Raw genomic sequence first — 19750 nt, forward strand, 5'->3', positions numbered from 1 at the left:
TCTGTTACCACCAGAAGGCGCTGTTTTTAAAATGTACAGTTTTTACATAGGCATCTTCAGCAAGATCCCATCATCGATCGTCACTAGTTTGGTTAAGATCTGACCTTTCATCGCAAAGTTATAAGAGTTTGTTGTTGTAGCGAAATACCAGACGTCATATTGTCTGCCGTCAACAGGGGGCGATGTTTTCAAAATGTACAGTTTTTGCATAGACATCTTTAGCAAGGGCCCATCATCGATTGTCACTTGTTTAGTTAATATCTGACCTTCCATGGCAAAGTTATAAGAGATTGTTGTGTGTTACGAGGAATCGTGATTTTCGCCAACTTTGCCGCCCTTCTTCTTGTTAGCCGTGATACTTAATGAAAAGATTTTGATACCTTTGGATCCTCAACTTGTCCACAGTGACCTCACAAAGTTTGAAGGTGATCCCATTAAAGCTCTTTGACAAATGCGTTCACATACCATTGGTGCGAAATGGCCAAAATCTGCTAAAAATGTACTTTCAATCCAAGATGGCGGCTTTCCTGTTCGTTTCAGAGCTTAGGCTGCTTTGAATTTTTTGACCGTCCCAACCTAAGGAACGCGTGAGTACCAAGTTTAGTGCATGTACATTAAACGTGCTCCTCAGGAGGACAAGTTTTACGGGTTGTAAGAGTTTTGCCTTTTGTTGTGAGAAATATGAATGAACGCCAACTTTGGCGCCCCCTATCTCGAAAACCATGGGACATTTTGAAAAACTTTTAATAACTTTAGATCCTCAACTTGTCCACAGTGACCTCACAAAGTTTAAAGGTGATCGCACAAAAGCTCTATGACAAGTTAGTTCACATACCATTGGTGCGAAATGGCCAAAATCTCCCAAAAATTTACTTTCAATCCAAGATGGCGGCTTTCCTGTTCGCTTTAGAGCTTCGGCTACGCTGACTTTTTTGACCGTCTGGACCTAAGGAACGCGTGAGTACCAAGTTTCATGCATGTACATTCAACGTGATCCTCAGGAGGACAAGTTTTACGGGTTGTAAGAGTTTTGCCTTTTGTTGTGAGAAATATGAATGAACGCCAACTTTGGCGCCCCCTATCTCGAAAACCATGCGACATTTTGAAAAACTTTTAATAACTTTAGATCCTCAACTTGTCCACAGTGACCTCACAAAGTTTAAAGGTGATCGCACAAAAGCTCTAGGACTAGTTCATTCAAATACCAGGCGTCATAGTGTCTGCTGTCACCAGGGGGCGCTGTTTTTGAAAGTGAATATTTTCATATAGGCGTCTTCAGGGCTGGACTATCATCAATCCAAGCAAGTTTGGTTCAGATCGGACTCGGAATCGTAAAGTTGTAGCAGTTTGTTTTTTGTCACAAATATCTGACTTTGCAGTGTTGCTGTGGCAACACCGTTGAACGATTTGTTATCATATTAAGCACGCATCATCGAACATGTGTTTTAAATGTTTTCCCAATTTTTGAGTTTGATACGATTAACTCTGTAAAAGTTATAACCGAAATTGTTTTTTTTTGTATATTTTGTTACCACAAGGAGGCACTGTGCTCAAAATTTACGTTTTTTTCACAGACTTCTTCAGCAATGGTCCATCATCAACCCTAGGTAATTTGGTTGGGATGTGACCTTCTATCGCAAAGTTATAAGAGTTTTGTTGCCTGTGGCGAAACATTAAAATTTTCACCAACTTTGCCGGCCCCTTACTCTTACGTCATAATATCTATTGAATAGATTTTGATACCTTTGGATCCTCAACTTGTCCAAAGTGACCTCACCAAGTTTGAAGGTGATCCCATGAAAGTTCTAGGACAAATCTGTTCAAATATCATTGGTGCGAAATGGCCAAAATCAGCAAAGCATTTACTTTCAATCCAAGATGGCGGCTTTCCTGTTCGTTTTAGAGCATAGGCTACGCTGACTTTTTTGACCGGCCCGACCTAAGGAACGCGTGTACCAAGTTTCGTGCATGAACATTAAACGTGCTCCTCAGGACCACAAGTTTTAGGGGTTGGAGCAGTTTTTTGGCCCGTCCACTTTCACCAGGGGGCGCTGATTTTGACATGAAATATTTTCACATAGGTTTGTTCAGGGCCAGACTATCAACAATCCTAGCAAGTTTGGCTCAGATTGGACCAGGATTGGCAAAGTTGTGACAGTTTTTTTTTTTTTGTATTTTCTACCACCACCAGGAGGCGCTGTTTTCAAAATGTATTGTTTTCGGCAATATAGTCGCCTTCAGCAACTACCCATTATCAATCATAGGAAGTTTGGTTGGGATTGGATCTTCCATCGCAAAGTTATAAGAGTTTCGCTTTTTGTTGTGAAAAATAGGAATTTACACCCACTTTGGCGCCCCCTATCTCGTACACCATGAGACATTTTAAAAAACTTTTGATAACTTAAGTTCCTCAACTGGTTCACAGTGACCTGACCAAGTTTAAAGGTGATCGCACAAGAACTCTAGGATTAATTCATTCAAATACCAGAGGTCATATTGTCTCCGTCACCAGGGGGTGCTGTTTTTGAAAGTGAATATTTTCATATAGGTGTCTTCAGGGCCGGACTATCATCAATCCTAGCAAGTTTGGTTCAGATTGGACTAGGATTCGCAAAGTGGTAGCAGTTTGTTTTTTTGTCGCAAAAATCCGACTTTGCATCATTACCATGGCAACATCATGTAACGATACGCCATCATATTGAGCACGCATAGTCTACCTTGTGTTTAGAATCTTTTAACCAATTTTGAGTTTGATACAATCATTTCTGTAAAAGTTATTCCCGAAATTGTAAAAGTAACTTTTTTTTTTAGATTTTCTGCCACCACCAGGAGGCGATGTTTACAAACTTAACAGTTTTTGCATAGGCATCTTCAGCAAGGGCCCATCATCGATCGCCACAAGTTTGGTTACGATCGGACCTTCCATCACAAAGTTATAAGAGTTTCGTTGCGTGTAGCGAGAAATTACAAATTTTCGCCAACTTTGCCGGCCCTTTTCTCGTACGCCATGCGACATTTCAACTAACCATAAGCATCGTTAGATCCCCAACTTGTCCACAGTGACCTCACCAAGTTTGAACGTGATCCCATGTAAGCTCTAGGACAAGTTCGTTCAAATACCGATGGTGCGAAATGGCCAAAATAGGCCAAAAATGGCCGTTCAACCAAAGATGGCGGCCTTCCTGTAGGATTTACAGCGGCGCCAGCACGACATTTTTGGACCGTCCTGACATGCTTAACATGTGTACCAACTTTCGTGCATGTACGTGAAACACGAGAAAAATCAGCCTGATGAAAGCTGTTTTTCATTTTCGTAAGCCCCGCCCACTTCCAATTTTGTACGCAGTGTCCCCGAAGTACTTTCAGACGTAAATTTACACCAGGTTTGATGCACTCGCAAAAATTGGTGAGTTTTCGTGTATGGGAAAGGCCTCAAAAAGGCGATTCATTTAGAGGAATAATAATAATAATAATAATAAAAAGAATAATCTTCACAGTTTCAATAGGGTTCTTGCAACCAAGTTGCTCGAACCCTAATGAGGTTTGATAACGTCACACACCCTTTATTGTCATTTCGAAACTCTATCAAACAAATCTTCTCCAAGGATATTCTGTATTCTTTGGGATCCAAATACTTAAAATTTCCCATAAATCCAAAAGCAAATGAAGTACATTTAAAAATGTTGAATGGTGTGTAAATGTGTATTTTGTGATAATATTGAAACCTCGGATCATTTATTTTTTTCAATGTATGTCCTCTGAAGCACTTTGGACTGATATTCATGTCTGGCTGTACATAAAGATCTGACTTGAGCCCTTCTCTAAAGAGGACACTATTTATGGTGTTGCTATGGTTAATAATGAATGGGACTTTCTGGTAAACAATATTCTAATCTTTGGGAAATTTTACATACACAAATGTAAATATATCAATGTGAAACCTAGATTTATTGAGTTTCTTTCCTTCACCAAAGCCCTTAATATAATGAAAGGTAAAAATGCAATGACATTTTTCAGTTTATTTGAAAAATATGATCTAAAACAAAAGACTCTGTTGGCTGATTTATACTCAAAATTAGCCTTTGCCCAGTGTTAGCCATGCTGTGCCTCATTATCAGCTTAACTCATTGGCTGCCAGCCATTTTCAACGCAGTGGCCAAATTGACCTCTATAGCAGTTAATGGCAGCCAATGAGTTTTAATTATCCCTTAACTCATTGACTGCCATTGACTGCTATAGATGTCAATTTGACCAATGCTCTGAAAATGGCTGGCAGCCTATTTGCTCAATTTCAGATTCTGATCAAGCTGTGCTTCATTGCAAGCGCAATTGCTAGCTCAATTGTTTCCTCAAAATTAGCCTTGGCTCAATGTTAGCCAAGCTGTGCCTCCATTGTAATCTTAATTCTGGCTCATTGTAGGCTCAATTAGTTTAATTATTATCTTATTGTTGTCCATACCTTGTACCAACATAAAGAAATATTTGAACCAACATTGGCTGATTTATTTGGTTTACTGTGGCTGATGGAATTTTGTCAGGTCTCAGCAGGTAAATTATTGATGCAAAATAGGACTGCAATTTGTCATTTTAATGAATTGGTTAATATGTGATTTATTAACGTTTGTTCCATATAAATGTTGATTGCTATTTCTCAAAGCTCAATAATAGTCTCAATCCAAAATTTTGTGAATTCAATTATGTGGAGCAAAGAAATGAGGGAATATCCACATTTAAGAAGAAACAAACTCTGAAACACTCAAACCAATCAATCCATTATTAAAATGGTTGGATGAGACTAAACAAGTTAAAATGGCCACCTTGCTGTTAACTCACTTTTGCCATCAATGTCATTACTATATTGTGTTTTTTTTTGATGAGAGATTTATTCATTTTTTAACATGTTAAATATTTTAAGGCAGATTCAGGGTTACAGAGCTATCCAGCTATCTATCTATATAAACTTTTAATGTAGTCATTAAAGTACAAACTTTTATTTTAAAGGAACAAACTTCTGCTACCTGCTCGTGGATACCTGGTCGGACTTTAAAGAAACAGGTAAGTTGGAGACAATTTACTACTTCAACCAGTCTTTAAGGCTAATCAATTTGTTGAACTGATATCAACCTTTTATATACATTTGTGGTTATATTAATGCTGTGTTTAAAACAAGTGTGGCTGTATGAGGTACTGACACTTTCTTCATCAGCTTTATTTTACAATTGCTTGTGATTATGTTAATTTCTTTACTTCCCTGCAGGAGATCGAACTGTCAGGGTTTGGGACTGGACTCAGTTGTTTTCTTTTTTTTTTCCCAGGTTGATCTTCATGAAGATCTTCAAACAGTAGGTGTCATGTATTTCTGGGTGGCCGCCGTATCCCCACTCAAAAGGCCCAACCATCTTACGAGTCGACTCAATTTACCTTCTTCTGTTGTGTGAAGGAGAACCAGCTCATTTAATCCTGACTGATTTACAAATTGAGCAATAAAGTTGCTCAAATACTAACTCTGTTGTTCATCCCCAATGTCCAATTTTTGGGTGCCATGGCCGCCATGCCATTACCTTTGTATTACATACGTTTGTATTATCGTACGTCCCACCTTATTGACCATCATCATTGCGCGTCTAGTCATTTTACTTCCTGGTGGATCTACAAACGTGGATGCCTCCGCATCTTTTTCAGCTTCTCCAATGAAGACGACCACCCATCACTGCATATTCGTCTTAATACATTGCGTTTGAGTTGCGTTAAAATATTTTTAAAAGGTAAATGCAGTTTTTCTTGCTTGGCTGCTGTGCCATGACTGAACCTGAGCTTTTTTCACATCCGTCTCTTGATTCTTCATGGCCGCTGTGTCATGATTGTGCTTGGTCTTGGCTGCTGTGCCAGTCTAATTTCTGATCTGTTTTTCCTACATTTTCCTGGTCACTTGATTGAGTATGTGTGATGACTGATGTTAATCTGACCTTTTGGGCCCAGTCTAAGAAACTAATTGGCTTTACGGGTCCAGAAAGGTGCATAAAATGTATGCCTGAAGATTGCCAAATTTTATCAATTAGACTGACCGTATTAAAAAATAAATGATTAAAATATTCTAAATGGATACAATTTTAACTTTTTCCAGGTAAGTCTAAAGGCCTTTGTGACATGCTTTTTGTCCCAATTAATTCAAAAGTAATTTTGCATCTAACGATAAGACAATGTTAGTGCAAAGGCCTTTATTTACACACTGACACATGCCATGTCATAGTGTCTGTCTTGTCTGTCCAGCCATCCTCTCTGAGAGTGAGTCAGGGTCTCAATCTAAATAAATGATTTAAAGTAAATACATTTCTGCAGGAAATTCTGGGACCTTAATTTTTTTAAATGGCTTTAATTTAGTCTTGACCTTTGTACTGATAGATGCAACTGGCTTGCTAGGATTTGATTTGATACGGTAGCATAGGACTTACACCTCACCACACACTAGACACTAATTTCAGCTAACAAGTGTCTGTAATCCCAGCATCCATGACTTTCTTGCAAAATGAAAATGTGACATTGACGGCCACTTGATTTCACAGTTTAGGCAGCTTGTGAGGTCATTAGGATGATGCTTAATCTTAATCTCTTGGTTGGTTGCATGAGAAAACTGCAATCTCCCAGGTGTGTTGGCAAACTTGCTCTGATTTTGACACTTGCCCTAAAGTTTCCCTCTTTAACTCTTGTTGAGCTATGCATTAAATGATTCCTCCAACTTGTCTCCAGATCTCATTTTCTCTCCCTGCAGCTTTCCAACACCCACCGCTGTTGTCACATCTGCTAAAGGTAGCCATATCCTGATTTACTGCATCTTCATGTGTTGGGAAAGACGTGTCGTTAGACTAGTGACAAAGTGGACACCTTAAAATGTCTGATCCAATTTACCCAAATGCTTCATCAGTTTACAAGACAAAAAAAAATTGAATTCTACATTTTTGGGGTCAGTAACCTGACCTCTAACCTTTTGGGTAACCATGCTAAAGATCACATGCTCTTGGCATGAACAACAGAGTTAGTATTTGAGCAACTTTATTGCTCAATTTGTAAATCAGTCAGGATTAAATGAGCTGGTTCTCCTTCACACAACAGAAGAAGGTAAATTGAGTCGACTCGTAAGATGGTTGGGCCTTTTGTCCTTCCCCTCCTCGTGTGTGTGTGAGATGGAATCTGGCCACAAATCCTGACTGACTGGCACACCATGGCTGTGCAGTTTCCAAAATCGGACAAGGATCCATCTGATTTTGTGACTCAGCCTGTCATGGTATGCATTTATTTTCCTCCAAAACAATTGGAGTGAACATGTTTGCCATGTAAGTCACTTTTAGACAAAATGAAGCATTTGGTCAAATTAGGGTCAAGCATTTTAAGGGGTCTGCTTTGTCAATGGTCTAGCGCTACATCTTGCTAAACACATAAGAAGCTCTGAATTGTGAGACCGCTGCCTCTTGCCGATTTTACGACGACAGCAATGGGTGTTGTAAGGCTGCAGGGAGAGAATGAGGTCTGAGAGGGAAAGTGGAATTGATTTCATGCTTAGCAAAATGAGGGTTTAAGCAGAGAAACTTTGTGGTGAGGTTACAGAATTGGAAGGATCTTTGCCTGGGCAACTGTGAGATTGGCAGTTTTTCATGCAGCCAACCAAGACATTGGGTTGGCATCATCTCAAAGGGCTAGTCGATATCTGTTTTTGTAAAGAAATCTACAGGACTTGAGGCTTGGTCTTCTGATATTGAATTGTGGTTGGAGGCAGGGGTAGTTTGGCAAACTGTCAGTGTAGAATAGGAAAGCCAGGTAGAGACTGGGGAGGGCATCCATCGGTGGACCCTGACTGGATGTGAGAAGACCCTTGACCAGGTGAGCTACCTTAGGGTTTCTGTCGTTTGTTTACCTTTTTTTCTTCTGACTTATCAAAATCTACCTTGTTTTGAAGAGGTGATGAAGGCAGCATCAGAGGACTCCATGTTGGACACCACAACCTGGAGAAGTCCCGTCATGGATCGCTGTAATGAGGACCTTGCCCAAGGACCCTTCTACGATGACTCCTTTGCCACGGGATGTCTTCAGGTACGTTCTTTCAGCTTATACTCACTTTTGTTTAATCCGTATTTACTTCAGCAGAAAGTGTGCTAACTTTTTTTCTTAGGTGTTGGACCTGAAGGACCGGAGCCTACCAAAATATACACATGCCTCAATGGCTGCTCCGCCTCTCTGCCCAATAGGACATGGACATAGATCCAGTTTTATTTAAACAAAATGGACTTTACCACCTAAAGCCAGGGACTTTCTTCAACCCAGAACCCCCTGCCCCCACTGACCCACCCCCACACATCACAAAACTGTATGTGCACATGAATCAGCACAACACTAAAATTATATTATTACATATTTTCTTTTTTTTCATGGTTCTGTGATGAATGTTATTTTGACAAGTAGTTTTTTTGAAATTCTTTAATTGCATTAACGTCAATATTTTAGATTTTTCACCAGATCTAGTTGTGTCAAGACCCTTTTAATACGAGATTGTATTATGACTAGTTAATGGTGGAAAAAATGTCACTTTTGAACTCTGAATGCGAACTTGATTGTGCATAGAGATTAAGGACAGAAGTTGTGTTGACTCAGTTTATCTGCTTGCATGTGAATCAAACAATCACATATAGTTAAATGCAAACCACTTTAGCAGCTAAGTGTTGGACAAACGTGTGGTGTTATCCTACAGTGAAACTAAATTAAAGGCATTTAAATGGTTAAGTCTGGGTTACCATTGAGAAAAGTTTTGGTAAACATCAGAAACCTTCAGCTAAGGCAGATTACTATGACCAGTTAATGCATTTCTAGATAACTGTAAATGTGTAACATGTTTTTTTGTTTTGTTCTTTTCTTGTTGCTGTCGCCAGTCGTTGTGCTGCTGCTCACAATGTCCCTCTGCTGGTGAACGCCAGAGGAATGAAATAAAAGATTGCCAGAAGCTCATCATGTCTCATGTTATAGTTGGAGCTGGGGGCGGCTGGACTCGGCTGCAAAGCCACTGCAAGATGCAGGACAGCAGGTACAGTACATACTGCAGACAGTTGTCAATGTTTTTGGAGCTAGGGCAAGTAGAGGGTGTCAAACTTCACTTACCATTGGGTGGCAGCACCTCCCAATTTACTGAAACCAAATTGAGGTTCATAATCCGAGGTTGATTTACTCAGGAACCATGTCCACATTTAAAGGAAGTGGATTTAGTTTTCCACTAAGCTCGGAGACCAGGGGCCAAAAAGAGTTCCGTTTGATTAAAAGTTTCTTGATTTATAATGTCAGTAAACCGCTTCCTGAGGAGTTAATGCTCTCAATTGCGCGTTTCAATATTGTACATTTTTCTACTCAAAGTAAAATAGATGATAAAGTGAGACGGATGAGTGGACACAGTATGATTGACAGCCAGTATCGTTCAGGTGTTTATATCTGATAAACATAAATTCATAATTTACATTGGGTCATAAAGATATGTTCAGTTATAGAAATATCCTTGGGTTAGATGTTGTCAGCAGTCTCTGATATTATACAAATACAATTGTTATAGAGTTAAGGAAATCTAAATAAGAACATTAGTGTCTTAAAATAATTTTGCCAAGCAGTCATGCATAAAACACTTGACGAAGTGGTTTCTTGAAAGCAACATCCTTGATATGATCTATTGCAAAGTGTTTCTAGTGTGAAAGTACAGTCGGAGCTACAAAGATGTGATGATCAGAAATGCCTCGCACCAGAAACCACAAGATGTCTGACTCAAACTGCAGAAGAAGCTCCACTGTTTTATTTCACACCTGAGGTCTAGAAACCACTCGGTGGAAAAACCCAACCGTCATTCATACAAACAACTCCTTGAAAAATGTCACACCTTTTCTTAACAGCTAAACAAAAAGTTGCAGTTTACTTGTGATATCGCTTAAGGCAAAGCTTAAAGGATAAACTAATTGTCTGCATCGTCTTTTTCCTCATTAAATACAGTAAAATGATGGTAAACATATTTACAGTTTAGGCTGTGCAGAGGAGCATTCCTTCAAACGTTACAACACTAAATACTGTCGACTGCTGCGTCCTTTAATGGCGAACACCAAATATCTACTCTGCCTTTTCCTTACTGGGATCTGCGACCGGCTGAGTATCAGCCGACGCTGCTGCAGCAGCACCGGTCACACTGGTGGTGATGTTTTGAGGCTGGACGGGAGGAAGGGGATCAGGGTCATTGATCAGGGCCTGTTTTCTCTCTTGCTCCTTAATTGCTTGAATGAGGCAGTAGGTCATGAACATGACGATGATGGTGGTTATAGGAAAACCTGGGAAGGGATGAAGAGAATAACTGATAGTGTTATAAATATTGAAGTTTTACGGCAACAATATGATAGTAGTTGCATAGGTAATAGCTTGGTAATGGCGGGAAATGTTACTTAGTCATTACTTGGATATTACTTTGAAAAATAACATGGTATTCGTGTAATATCTAATTACCACACTGAATTGAATTAATGAGATGATATTACTATAATATACCAACCCATTTTAAACTTTTACCATACTATGTCGCATCAATAAATTAATATAATATAAAAACAACACCCACCTTTGAGGAGGAGTCGTTTAGCGACCAACTTGGCAAAGTCCAAACTGTTCAGTGCCACGATGTTGAAAAACACGATGCACCAGAAGTTCAAAGTATTGACGGTGGCTCTGATCCTGCGGGACATGGCTTCTGACATTTCCATCTGTTTAAAAAAAATAACTTTAAATTAAAAATTCAATTGGAAACAATTGACATCTACAGCCCCAAACATTAAACAAACATAATTCTTTCTTGTTGATCTTCTTTGATGGAACACTTTGCAGTGATTCCATGAAATTGATTAATCGCCAAAAAGCACTTTACACCATTACTACACACTAAAATAGAAGTATTGACCGACCTCCATGGAGGCAAACGGCTCCATGGAGAAGAATTTGGCAGTCCACAGCTCAAAGTTGAGGCCGAACCAGTTAAAGAAAGCCCAGAGCAGCACCACCTCGCAGGGTCCCAGCCAGAGAACGGCGACGCCGTAGGTGCACAGCGTCGCCACCAGCTCCTCCACCACATTGTCATGCTTTCCACCCAGGTAATCGTACACGTACCTGGGCGAAAGGATCAGAAAGAGTTCAATAATACAACATTTACAAATTCCTTTATAGGTGAGATACACTCTTTAAAGATGACAAACCATTACAACCCCACCAAATAAATTGTGACTGGAGCAAATTTGTACTTAATATAATATATCTCTGCCCTTTTTTAAACTCCCCTTTCTGTGAAAACTTCAATTTTGTGAAGATAAATAAGGCATTTTATGCGTGCGTTTAGTGTCCATCAGTGTGAAACAAAAGGAGCCTCCGGGCTTCTTTTAAATCATCTAAAAAAGTTAGTTTGTTATGAAAAGTTTTTGGAAATACATTATGTGCGTTCTTGTTTGTTCATGTTCATTGTTGTATCTCTGTCACCTTTTAGTCAACTGCTTGTTCGGTTTTAAACCACCTTTGTTTTACTACTTCTTGTTAAGCACTTTGTTTGAATCTATCTTACTTGGTTTTGATTATTTTGTTAAGTTAGTTAGTTTTATATTTTGTTGCGTCTTATTTAAGTGTTTTGTTATTTTATTATTATTTTTGCAAAATTTCGTTAATGGCAATAAAAATTCTTGATTCTTAAGTTACTATTATTGTTGACTAGAATGAAAATCATCAGCATGGCTGGTCACGACTGCTTTAATGCACTCACTTGCACAGCCAGTCATTGATTCCTCTGTCGAAGTGGCTACAGAGAGAGGAAATAGAGCAGGTTTAGTTTTTATATCATGAGTATAATGAACCACGTGATGTGATCGAGCTGTGGGAAAATCCCACTCACGTTTCAGCGAACACGTAGAGCATCGTGATGCATTTTGGCGGCTTTGGTGGGTCCAGATGATCCAGTCTGGCCACTGTGTTGATGACTCCAAACATGATGGCTGCTTTGACCCAGTCGTACACCAAGTTAAAGTAAGCCAGACCCACTGCAAACAGTACAAACACATCAGTCATGCATTTGGTACTTTGGAACTTTTGCTATTTTGCGGCAGACAGGCATTTCCAGACCTAGAGCCCAGTCTGAGAGGTGTCTGAGCAGCTTCATGTCGGTGGGGATAGTCCGGATGTACATGAAGTGAAAGAGCACGTCCACTACAATGATGACCCCCAAGTGGATCAGGCCCTGCAGACTGATGTTCCACATTTCCCGCTCTTTTCTAGTCAGGTCTGACTTGTTGGCCTGTGGGGGGCAGCAGACACATGTCTCAACTACAGTCCAAACCTCTGTGATGCTTCTCTTAAACTAAAGAATTTAGCTCACATTACAAATTGGATGGTTTCTAAAATAATTTTGATGTTGTCAATGAAGTACTTAGCTCCGTATTTTAGTAGCTATCGATGATCTAGCGTTTTTGTTCACTGTGTCATAGTCTTGTATGTCTTACAAGTATTTATCTAATCAGGAGCCAGGACTCCAGAAAGAGGCTGTCCTCTCAGCTTGTGAGGTTCGACTGTTGATGAATCAACTATTCCCTCAGAAAGGAGGGAGGGGCATGTTTACAATAGCAAGGAAATTAGTTAAAAGTAAGTAAACTTACGGCAGTTTTAATGATTTCTTTTTACTTTAAAGTGTGAAACCCCCAAAGATTTTGGGAACTGTTAAAATAATTGAGGTAGATATAAAGTTTAACTTACTTGAACATAAAATTTGTCAAAGGTCATGATGGGCCCAAAATAGAAGAAGGGGAGGTAGAAGTTGTATTTAAGCAGCTCCAGGATGTTGTAGTTTCCGTCTTTCCTTTCACAATTCTCAAGAGCGAAGCTCATGCAGCGCATGATAGTAAACCCACATCCTCCGTAGAAGAGAACGTGGCGTAGCTCAAAGTCTCCCTCGACAAATCCAGCCTGTGTGGAGAAGAAACAAAGAATTAACTCTGATTTTGTTTTTACATTCAACCAAAACGTCCCCCTTGTGTAATTTCATTTACCTGCCAGGACACAAAAGGTTCACACTTGAACGTGGCGAGAGTACAAAAGCCAGTGACGAAGCAAAGCCAGCGAATTTTCACCAGGGAGACGCTGTAGAGGAGGATGCAGTGAGACAACATGAGGGAGACGTACGTCCAACCCATGCTGGTCCACACAGCCAGCAGTCCATACACCATGTGCACCAGGGACCTGTACTGTGAGGGAGACACACGACCACATGTCCAAAAATCAGTCCATGATGCAGCTACGCCCACTGATGTGATGTTGATACAAAAGTCAGAATTAGTGTGACTTGAAGGTCCAGTAAGGGTTCGTTCTTTGGCAGAAACTGAATACATGTACTTAAGTGTATAATCATGTAGAATATAATGAAAATAGACTTTTAATACGTACTTAGGGCAGCCAAATATGTTGGAGGAGTCCATTTGTTACAAGTTGCAGTCTCACCATTAGATCACTTACTCTTACACACTAGACTAGAACATTTTAGAGGTGTCAAACTGGCGGACCACGGGCCACATGTGGTCCCACTGCATGCAGTCCGTCACTTAATATCATGTTATACTATGAAAACGTGTGGGGCTGAGGTGATGGAATATAGACAGAATAAAATACTAATTATCAACATGTAGTTACATATATAAGTTTTTCTGGTGTTTTAATTTACAGTTGTGAAGTATACATCGTTCCATCGTTAAAACAAGTACTTTTACTTTGAAATTATGTGAAATTGTGTCAATTTCAAGATCATATTGCCCACCAACTTATGAACAGTTGGTTTTTCCCCTGTTTTTTCCTCTAGACCTGCCCCCTCTTGACCAGACTAGATGCTCATTGGTCATTTGAGTTTGAATATGGTCAAAGAAAGAAAATCATTACATTGCTTTCTCTAGTTTTTACGACGGTAACATTACGAGATTTTGTATCATTATTTGATTTAATTTTAAAATTGCTTGACTAATAATGACTTTATTCTTATATTACAAATTTATAGTATTACAACATATTACAATGCAGTATTACAACTTTATTCTTGTAATATTATGACTTTATTCTCATATTACAGCTTTTTTAATATTACCACTTTATTCTCTAAAGATTAAATATGTTTTTCTTTTCAATTTGGCCCAATAACCTTTTTTTTTTCTAGATTGTACAAAAAAAAGATGTTTTCCAAAATGGATTCTTCACGATAAGTTTTCACTCCGTGACTCAAAATGGGCCCGACAATAGTGACATGAGTTATGTTGCTATATTTAGATGAAGTTTCTGTTTGTTGCTGCTATTATTTATCTACAGTCAGCCCCCTCCCACCCCATTTAACTCCTTCCCACCTGGTTCCATTCATCATCTGCAGTTTAGCTGGTGATATAAAAGGCTGCTGTGCAACGCTGTAAAAATAAATGGTGACAAAGTGGGTTTGAAATGTCACCAAGTATTCATAATAACGAGCGTAGTGTGAGATTAATTCATCACGGCGGACAACGTGATTGATTTTTGCTCCATGATAATAGCAGCTCTGCGCGCGTCATTAAACCCAAATTGACTTTTAGCACATTTCTCTTCCTACAGGAGCTCAATAAATTAATCAGTACTTTTGAGGCACCTGTGGAGCCAGCATTGAGCAGATCTTGGCGAACAGCACGTGACCAGAGAGAGCAAACAAAATGTGCTCCCTGAAAGTGGAAAACCACATCATCCACTCAAAGTCGGCCGTGTCCTGCAGAACAGTGAGCAGAGAGAGAAGTTAGACGGGCGTTATTGTGCACTCATGAAGTCTTGTTTTTACAGAAGTATTAATGTCCTCTCACCATTTTCCTCCCAAAGTAGTACCATCCTGGTTTCATGCTGGTTTTGAACGACTTTCTGCTTGCATTTGCTGAGAAGATAAGGCCAAAAATAACAAAATATCCACACAATACTTCACTTTAGACTCTATTGTGTGCTTGAGAAACTGTCATACAGCCAGAAACAAACTTATCTTGTTACATTTTCCGTCTTCATTGCCTTCCTCTTGACCACACGTGTGAATCCTTTGTTACAGAGACGGTGAAACTGTACTCTCATACCTATTTTTTTTTTTCTTTCTTTTTGTCTGTGTGTATTAATACTGACACCTGATCTCCTCTGCGTGGTCTGCATAGCTTCAGCTCTTCACTCCCTCACTGTACTGTTGACTTTACCACGAGTGAGTTGATACAGAGTGAAAGCCGGACCTGGCTCATCCACTCAGGATCAACCTGAGTGCAGTTTTAAAACAACTGTATGCGCGTGCAATAATAATTTAAGGGAAGCACAAAACTTGTGTATTGGCAAGAAATCTGGCGATACAATATAAAGCCCAATAGAGGGTTGATGATGCAATGTATCGCAGTATTTTTGGCATCCTATAAGCAAGGCCATATATTGTAACCCCCGTACCTCCCATAGTCTATTTTAAGTGAAACTCTCAGAGTAAAAATAACATTAGTTGCTTATAACGTTTTCTTTGTCTAGTGGGAGGAGTGAAAGATGTTAGAGAGAGTCAAGTGTGTGTGTACTTACAGCTGGACACCTCAAAGATCCAACTAGTGGCCCAGAACATTGCCAGACACAGCACTGTGTTGTAGAAGTAGATTTCATATTTGGGAAGTGCAGCTTTGACCCCCATGGTGACACGGAAAGGACGAGTTCCGGAGGATCCTGAGCACAAACGTACGAGTCAACGATTGATCGTATACTGTACAGCTCAAACTACAGCACTCGGCTCACCTCACCTAACAAAAAGTGTCTGGTCCCCACCTTGTTCTTGTCTCGCACACAGTCAACCGTCTGCAAAGTCCTGCACGAGCAGTTCTATGCTTCACAGTAAAGAAGTTCACCTCATGGTTTGAATGAGTGTGATCTGTTGCAGGTGGAACTTAAAATACACACAGACACTGACTTGTCTGTCATTTCAGTATCTAAGTACTACACGTGAGGTCCAAACCTAGTTCTTTTTCAAATGTTTCACAAGTAAAAACACGGATGCAGTTGGGAACGCAGAGTACTCGTAAAATAATAGTGCAAAAAGGAAAAATAGTAGCAGCTGTTATCAACCATGAAATTAACAATACAGTATACTATTACTATTAGATTGGGCTATGTCCATGTCCCATCTGTTAGCATCTCACCGATAAAGAAGGATCCAAGATGCGGAACTGGCTTGAGAAACTGAAAGAACAGGTGCTGAAACGCAACACAAGAATACAAATGAAGGGTTCCGTGGTAACAAGATTAACAGGCAAAACGAGTGTGGAAAGTTCACAAACTAAACACTGAAGGGCGTGGAAAGAGTTGCAGGTAAAACTAATCCAGCTCAGGGGGATGGTCTGAGAGCAAAGCAAGCAGAGAGGCTGCCAAGAACCTTCCCAAAAGACGAGCAGGAGGGTGACGGCAAAGCTAAGACCGTTCCAGGGACACAGATTCAGGAGACAGAGAAGGAGGCCACTGGCAGAGCCTGGGAGACAGAAAGGGTCTCACCAGATTATGAGGCAGGAACCACCAAGGCAGGGTTTCACCAGAGGCCAATGATGCTGTCTGAGGCCATCAAGCTGTGTGACCACCAGAGTGCTTTGGTGGTCATCAGAGCAGAAGTCCACAAGCTGAGCACTGGTCTCTCTGGAGATGGAGAATGTGGTGTTCAGACTGAAAACAGAGGCTCAGTGGAGCTTTGATGGGGGGACCCTCCCGGCCCAAGAAGAGTAGGCATCCGTCAGGACATCTGAGGAAGTGAATTCAGCAGTGACCACCCACACTGGACCATAGGAAATTGATCCCCAACACTGGCTCTGGGCTACTGTCATTGAAGGTGCAGTTTGGGTCTTATTAACAGGGCTGTTGAGGTCATATATTATTCCTGTGTGACTTTGGCTTGGGCTGGTCACTGAAAACCTCAGTCTGAAGCTTGGGCGCATCATTGGCCAGGGCTGTGGGCTGGAGTCATGGGGCTGAAGATCAGGATGACTTTTGGAAAGTTAGAGTTGTGGCTTGTGCAGGTTACTGTAAACCTGCGCCTAAACACTGGGGAAATGACTGGACTGTTGGGTGGATCTGTGTCTTCATTTCCTCATGCAGTATCCATGAACCACCAAGGGAGTCCGACAGAAAATAGTTTATAAATTCGGCTCAAACTCCGGCTTAAAATCTGAAAACCCGACCATCCATGAACAGCAGGTCTCTGAGTTAAGCAAATGGGTGGTTGGCCCGAGAGGTAGCAGACTGTCAAGCGGGCTAAAGACTTTGCAGAGGCCATGATTTCTGTAATCTCCTGGCATACGGTAGTTCAGTCATCCAAGTTTTGGTCTGAAACATATATGTATTTAAGAATCTTTACAGTTTCATAGAGTTGGTGGTGATTTGTCTTCTAAATAATGCTTCAAACACAAAGTAGTATCTGCCATGTCTAATATGGATTTGTGATGGCCAGCTCTTTCTGTCATGAAGAGAGAGCATCCAAAAATCCTTATGAAGAACGGGCAACTGAAGTTAAAAATAACAGCACGTACCACCACCACGGAGAATCTGAGTAACAAGAAGAACTGTCAAAACTGAACCCACAGAACCAAGATGTAACTCATCATAGTGAGGGAAGTAAAACCAAAGGAATCTAATAGGACATAGACAGGAAGCACATCAAAACAACAAAATAAAACTAAACATAGCTGAAAAAGTGTAAATTAACAACAAATTCTTACAATTATTATTGCCAAATTAGCATGTTAGCAAAACAGGATACATTGGAACATGATGCTTTCTGTGCAGTAGTTTGATAATCTGTAATATTTTTGGTTTAGCAGTTTATAGATTAAGCAACAAAAGCAGAATTACGGGTTTAGTAATCAAGTAGTTTGCCATTTTCATGTCATCACTTGAGGTGCTTCTCATTTAAACTGCTGTAATCTGTCACACTGACTCATAACATAACTCACAGTAGGTTTTCTAAACTGTATCTGCAACGTAACAAAAAATGCTGTATAGAACAAAATGAAATGGTACCACAACAATATTTAGTGGACAATTATCATGGTAGACACAAAAGTACTTTGTTACATTCTTCCACTGGCTGCTCGTGTTATTCCTTCTTTGTGTAAAGAATAATTCATTATATTAAGGGTTCCAGGTCTCTGTCAAATCAAGGGACAAGAACAGTGAAGGGCAAATGGCTGAGGTTCCTCTGTTTAGAAGTCAGAGCCTTAAAGACACTGACAAGGTGCAGCTGCCTGCTATTTATAACCAAACTTCTCTACACTAAATTCATCCAGTATCTTTTGTCCCCAGCACCAAACAAAAACAAGATAATCTGTCTGGAACATACATGGCACACTGAATGAAATAACTGCATGGCATCAAATAACTCTCCCTGTTCTCTTGACAATGAGTGTCTGCGAGGCCTGCTGCTCAAATGCCACACAGTCATGCAAGTTCGGTTTGTTCCCAGCAGCACCTGTTGTCACACTGACCTTGAATGCAGCACTTGCAAGCCCGCGGAGAAGTTACCGTGAACCAAACCTTTTGTCAGTTTGCTCAGAAAGTGCAGATTCAAATATCCCAAAACAAATCTGTGGTTCATCCGAAGGGCGCAGGCTGGGCTGCGGGTCGCTCTGACTCCCAGACAGGGAGCTGCCATCGGTTAAAGGTGACATGATGTATTTATACTTTGACCACTGACACAGAGGGGGGCGGAACAGACCAGGATGACTGTTAAATCACTATAATTGCTTATAAACCTGACAACACAGGGTCTTGGTTGTGTGTGAACCCACCTTCAGTAGTAAAGCGGCGGGGGTGCTAACCCAACCTAAACCCGCTAAATAGTACATTTGCGTCGAAGGTACAGTGTGTAAGAGCACAGTGGGGCCACACGGCTGACACTGTTGCCTCACAGCAAAAAGACAGGGGTTCGTAACCAGGTTTGACCGAGGGTCTTCCTGTGTGGAGTTTGCATGTCAGTTGGACATTGGGTGAGACGATCAATGATGGAACCTGTGGAGTCAGTGATGAGTTTTAAGTTGAAAGGTTTCATTGAAGACCGCTCAGATCCAAGGACAACTGAGACAATGAACAGTAAGGCGTCATCACAGATTCTGGTGATAAGAATATGTGGGTAGTTAAGCTTGAAAGTTGGCTGAACAATTAGAATTTTCTCTCACACACATATATATATATATATATGTATATGTGTGTGTGTATATATATATATGTATGTATGTGTATATATGTATATATAGATGTATATTTGTGTATATATATATATATATATGCTTGTTTGGTGTTGTAATTACAGTTGTCCATTATTTACTTAATTTTAGATTTATTTCTTGTTTTTTTTAACATAAGAATAGTTTTATTTTGCATCATTGATGTTTTTACTACAAAACAAGCGCTTTTACTTTGAAATTTCTGTAAAATATCATCATGAGTATCTTTATTGTGATATATCCTGATGGAATAGTGTGTGTGTGTGTGTGTGTGTGTGTGTGTGTTTGTGTGTTATAATTCTAGGCTCATATTGCCCACCTGCTACTACTGCCATATAGTAACAGTTCCACAGAATGTAATGCAGTGAGATGTGTGGCAACCTTACAGCAGGAAACAATGAGATTATTCACATTAAAGGCACAGGATACAGAATAAAAAATAAAAA

General features: G+C 40.1%; 1 protein-coding gene and 1 long non-coding RNA gene across 5 annotated transcripts; one reads left to right on the forward strand and one right to left on the reverse strand.

Moving 5' to 3' along the window:
• Window positions 1-7513: 7513 nt before the first annotated feature.
• LOC131465243 (uncharacterized) lies at window positions 7514-10132 on the forward strand. The gene is made up of 3 exons (XR_009241298.1): window positions 7514-7875; window positions 7952-8085; window positions 8165-10132. It is a non-coding gene; the product is annotated as an uncharacterized LOC131465243 (long non-coding RNA).
• On the reverse strand, window positions 10044-18749 carry hhatlb (hedgehog acyltransferase like, b). Of its 4 annotated transcripts, none has more exons than XM_058637665.1 (12): window positions 18567-18749; window positions 15631-15768; window positions 14898-14965; window positions 14693-14806; window positions 13086-13280; window positions 12793-13002; window positions 12166-12337; window positions 11939-12083; window positions 11810-11845; window positions 10968-11169; window positions 10628-10769; window positions 10044-10343 (listed from the first exon to the last, which is right to left on the reverse strand). In XM_058637665.1, the coding sequence occupies exons 2-12, from the start codon at window positions 15734-15736 to the stop codon at window positions 10129-10131; spliced, it is 1605 nt and encodes a 534-aa protein (XP_058493648.1). In that variant the 5' UTR covers window positions 15737-15768; window positions 18567-18749; the 3' UTR covers window positions 10044-10128. The 4 variants fall into 4 exon arrangements, with proteins under 4 accessions (XP_058493648.1, XP_058493670.1, XP_058493664.1 ...); XM_058637687.1 differs by lacking the exon at window positions 18567-18749 and adding an exon at window positions 16239-16298; XM_058637681.1 differs by lacking the exon at window positions 18567-18749 and adding an exon at window positions 15868-16203.
• Window positions 18750-19750: the final 1001 nt, after the last annotated feature.

The sequence above is a fragment of the Solea solea genome, chromosome 1, assembly GCF_958295425.1.
Source record: "Solea solea chromosome 1, fSolSol10.1, whole genome shotgun sequence".
Classification (NCBI taxonomy): domain Eukaryota; kingdom Metazoa; phylum Chordata; class Actinopteri; order Pleuronectiformes; family Soleidae; genus Solea; species Solea solea.

Bases quoted from the DNA above. Each gene is read 5' to 3' on its own strand.
- hhatlb (XM_058637665.1), bottom strand. From the start codon at position 15,736: ATGGGGGTCAAAGCTGCACTTCCCAAATATGAAATCTACTTCTACAAC. The intron at 13,281-14,692 runs GTGCCTCAAAAG...TCTCCCTCACAG, and splicing joins GCTCAATGCTGGCTCCACAG to TACAGGTCCCTGGTGCACAT. The intron at 11,846-11,938 runs GTGAGTGGGATT...CTCTCTCTGTAG, and splicing joins CTCTACGTGTTCGCTGAAAC to CCACTTCGACAGAGGAATCA.